The sequence below is a fragment of the Fringilla coelebs genome, assembly GCF_963513975.1.
Source record: "Fringilla coelebs genome assembly, chromosome: 6".
Classification (NCBI taxonomy): Eukaryota; Metazoa; Chordata; class Aves; order Passeriformes; family Fringillidae; genus Fringilla; species Fringilla coelebs.
Window position 1 is genome coordinate 47,820,991 of NC_140034.1, and position 4,093 is coordinate 47,825,083.

General features: G+C 61.5%; 1 protein-coding gene across 1 annotated transcript; it reads right to left on the bottom strand.

Annotated features, from left to right (window-relative positions):
- Positions 1-2,257: 2,257 nt before the first annotated feature.
- Positions 2,258-3,839, bottom strand: CDKN1C (cyclin dependent kinase inhibitor 1C). The gene is made up of 3 exons (XM_084207963.1): positions 3,257-3,839; positions 3,041-3,167; positions 2,258-2,910 (listed from the first exon to the last, which is right to left on the bottom strand). Exons 1-2 carry the CDS (start codon positions 3,705-3,707, stop codon positions 3,046-3,048), a joined length of 573 nt encoding a protein of 190 aa, XP_084064089.1. The 5' UTR covers positions 3,708-3,839; the 3' UTR covers positions 2,258-2,910; positions 3,041-3,045.
- Between the last annotated feature and the right edge of the window lie 254 nt (positions 3,840-4,093).

Below are 4,093 nucleotides of genomic sequence, written 5' to 3' on the forward strand. Positions count from 1 at the left end.
CCTGATGCATGTACTGTTGAGACATCTGTCTTCCGTACTAATAAAGTAGTCTAGATTTAAAATGAACTTCATTGGATTGCTTTGAAACTATAGGCACATATGGTTCATAATTAGCTGGATATCTCTTATAGTTAAATGATTTTTTCTCTCTCTCTCTCTCTCTCTGTCGCCCATTCGCATCAATAATAGAAGCAAACAAAGTTCCAATTGTTCCCTGTTGCGGGACATTATGTGCCTGAATAAATGGATGTTGGCTGTGTCTACATGGATTTGCCATATGGCTACAAAGGCCGAAAGAATAGGGGCAGTGTGCTTTGTGCCGGGGCGAGGAGGGCCGGCCGGCTGGGTGGGGCAGGGCGCGGGGGCGCCGCACACCTTCCCGCACCCCCGGCCCTCCGGGGAGCCGGAGCGCAGGGGCTGCGGGACGGGGCCCTCCCTGCTGCGGGCTGCAAACCCGACGGCTCCGCTCGGGCAGTGCCCAGGGGCTGCAGTTATTTGCTTTAGAGCCCCGTGCCTAAACTGTCCCCGCGGCGAGAGCTTTCCTCCTGAGCCAGGCTGGGCACACCTCGTGGCTCCTCCGGCCGAGGTATTTGGGAGCTCGGAGCAGGGATCTTTCATTGCAAAAAGTCCTATTATTAGTTGCGGGCTGGGACAATGGAGGTCCCAAAGGCACCTGCTTTCATGAAAGCGAGAGAAAAGCCCATAAATCCTGGAGGATCCAGCTGCCTCACTCCGGGTATTGTTGGCTTTCATAAGGAAAGGGAAAAGCTATTTTTCTTTTCAAAGGGGGGGGAAAATCGTATTGAGTCAGCGGCCACTGATGCGGGCGTGTAAAATAATCCCGTTCTGATTAAGCGATCATGGAGCTGGAGGTAATCAATGTTACTTTTACAGCCAGGAGCGTTTGGCGGCCGTGAAACGAGGGGAGAGGTTGGGGGAAAAGGGTGGGGGGGGGGGGGGTGCAGAGAGGAGCGCTGTGACGGGGGAAGACGATGTGGGTCAACCTTGAGCCTTATTCACCCTGAACCTCATTCTCTCAGCTCCCTCCCCCCTCCGTGGAAGTGTATCATACAGAGATCAGAAAACCGGGGAGTGACGCCCTCTCGGTCCGCCCCAGCTGCTGGGTCCAGCAGGGGAGGGGGGTGTGCAGCGTTTCAGAGGTGCCAAATTGGGGTGTGGAATCGGAAAGGCATAAATCAGTCCAGTCAGTCCCCACGTCCTGGTCCTCCTCCCCATCTGTACTCCCCAGCATCCCAATCCTACACCACCTGCAGCCAGCACCAGAGCTGTTCTGTCCCCCTCTCCCGGGCAGCGGCGGGGCTGGGATTCAGAGCAGGGCGTGCGCCCCGACCCCTCGGGGCTGCCTGAGGATGCCGCGGCTTTAACCTGCCCTCAGGCCACGGGGACGCCGCAAAGTGCTGCTGCTGCATAGCTGTGACAGCACTGTCACCAAAGCACTGTCAAAATGCTGGCTGGGAGGGTTTATTTCGTCTCGTGGGAGGGTTTATTTCGTGTGAGTGTTGTTTTGCTTTTTACGTCTTTTAGGGCGAGCTGAAACTGCTGCCTTTCCCAGAACTGTTGTGTTTGTCCTGTAAATCATTGCTGGGCACGAGGTACCAGGAAGTGCTTCCCTGCAGTAGCCAGGGCTCCGGGCTGGGGAGTGAGAGCCCGCGGTCGAAAGAGGGGGAGGGGGGAAGGTTTGCACAGCCTCGACAGGGGCGTCCCCCCCGTGCTGAGCCCGCTGGGGGCCACGGCCCGCACGCACCCCAACAGAGGCAGGCAGCGGCCATAGCCACGATGGGGGGACGGGGGGCGCCCGGGGCCAGCCGGGCTCCTCGAGGGGGGCAGACACAGCCTCGGGAAGAAAGGGTGAACTGTTAAAAGTAACCATTACAGCGTGCCGAAAGGCGAAGCAGGGTGTGATGAAGGGCGTGTGCTCCCCTCACGCTTGGTTAACTCCGGCAGTACTCAGGAGTTTGAACTTGTTTTTAAGGGAGAAGCCCTCCGCTCCCCTCCGGACCGCACGCCCGCGTTTCGCGGCGGGGCGCTGGGGGCAGGCGCGCTCCCCGCGGCGGGGTCGCGCTCCGGGGGAACCCGGGCCCCGCGGCGAGGGAGGACCCCCTGCACCGAGAGACTCAGACGGGGCTGGGCTCCCCCGCCCAAGCTGCCGGGGCTGTCTCTGCCACCCCCCCTCCCCCCGGACTTCCCCTCCAGCACACAGCAAGCAGGCTTGGGGCCGTTTCCTTTTATTTGATTTTTTTATTGAAGTTGTGGCATTATTTGCAATGGCAGTGGTACAGACCGGCTCAGGATCCATTGAAAGAGATTTGTCTTCAAGTAAAATCTAAAAAATATTTTGATTCATAGCTACATCTTGTGAATGCAAAAAAAAAAAAATCCACTATAAAAATAAATTTACATTTTGTGAATAACAAAAGCAAATATAGTGCCCTTTGGCTTAACCAAAAGAAAAAAAAAAGACTATTGGATGTCAAAGTTATCCACGTTTCTCACATAAATAGAAAATATAAGTTAGTATAACTCTTAAAAAAAGTTTTGTACAAATATACACTTGTTTTTTTAATTTTTCCTTTTTTTTTTTTGCACTGAGAGCTCAGCAGAGATTAAACATTTCTTATAAATGACTTTTAAAGCTTTACACTTCTGGCCAGTGTACTCACATTAGGCATAATACATTTCTATACAGAACGTCATACATTGCACTGTTGTACGATAACACTGCTCCGTGCGCGGCCGGCGCTGCGGCTCCGCTCCGGCTCCCGCTGCCGGGCCGGGCGGGCGCGGGGGGGTCCCGGCTCGCCGTGCCGCCCGCCCCGGCCCCCCGCGCCTCCGGGGCGTCGCGCCTCCCGTGGCGGCGCGCCTCTCCCGTGGGTGCAGTAGTGCAAAAGTCTGGAGAAGAACAAAAAAAAGGGGGGGGGGGGGGTAAGCAGGGGAAAAATAATTGGTCCCGGTATAGGAATTAAGAGAGCGGGGCAGAAAGCGCCGGGACAGCCTCGCCCGCTCCTGGGGCGCGCCTTACCTGGCTCACCGGAGCCGCTTGCGGGGAGTCTGCTCAGCGGGCACGGCGGCGGGGGGCGGCGGGCAGCCGCTGGGGCGCTCCGCCGCCGCCTTGGGCTCCGCCGCCCTTTTTCTCCTCGCGAAGAAATCTGGATGGAGGACGGAGAGGAAAGAGGGGTCCGTCAGCCACTGCGGCGGGACGCCCCCCGTCCCCCGCGCTCCCCGGCTCCCCACGCACCTGTGATGCGGGCGGTCGGGCCCCTCCGGCGGAGCCGCATGCCGCGGCGGCGGGGCGCTGCGCGGTTCTCCCGGCTCAGGCGCCCCCCGGGCCCCTTGCCGGCGGCGGGCGGCGGCGGCGGGGAAGGGGGCGCCCGGACGAGGGGGACGCGGCACCGTCCCACCTGCAGAGTTTCTCGGTAGAAAGCGGGCACGGCGCCGGCCTCCACCTCCTCCCAGCGCAGGCGGCCGGGCCCCGGCAGCGGCGTGTCGGTTTGGAAGTTGTAGTCCCAGCGCCGCTGGTCGTCCTCCCCCATCTCCCGCAGGCGCTCCCGCAGCTCCCGGCCCAGCTCCTCGTGGTCCACGGGCCCGAAGAGGCTCCTGCAGACGGGGCTGCGGCCGTGCCCGACCAGGGCTCGCCGGGCCGAGAGGCGCTCCAGGGCGGCGGTGCCGGAGAGGTGCACGTTGGACATCGCCGCCGGGCCGGGAAGGCGTGGATGCCCCCCCGCCGCTCCTCTCCTCCCGTCCTGTCCCGTCCGCTCGCTCCCTCGCGCTCAGACCGGCCGTGCCTCCCGCCTTTGAACCCCTGCCCCCGGCCGCTGCCTTTTAAACCCCGCTCCCCGCGAGTGCGAGCAAAACACCATTAGCATAATAGTGTTTCCCTGCCGCCGGCCCGCCGCGATTGGCGGGGCCCCTCCCGCCTCCCCCCGGCCCCCGGCGGCAGCGCTCCTGCCCGCGCCCTCCATTGGCTGCGCCGGGCAGCGCCGCGCCGCCGCCGGCCGCATTGGCCCGCACTGGCCCGGCCCGGCCCCGCCGCGGACCGGGGGGCGGCCCCGGCGCTAGCCCGGCCCCGGAGGGC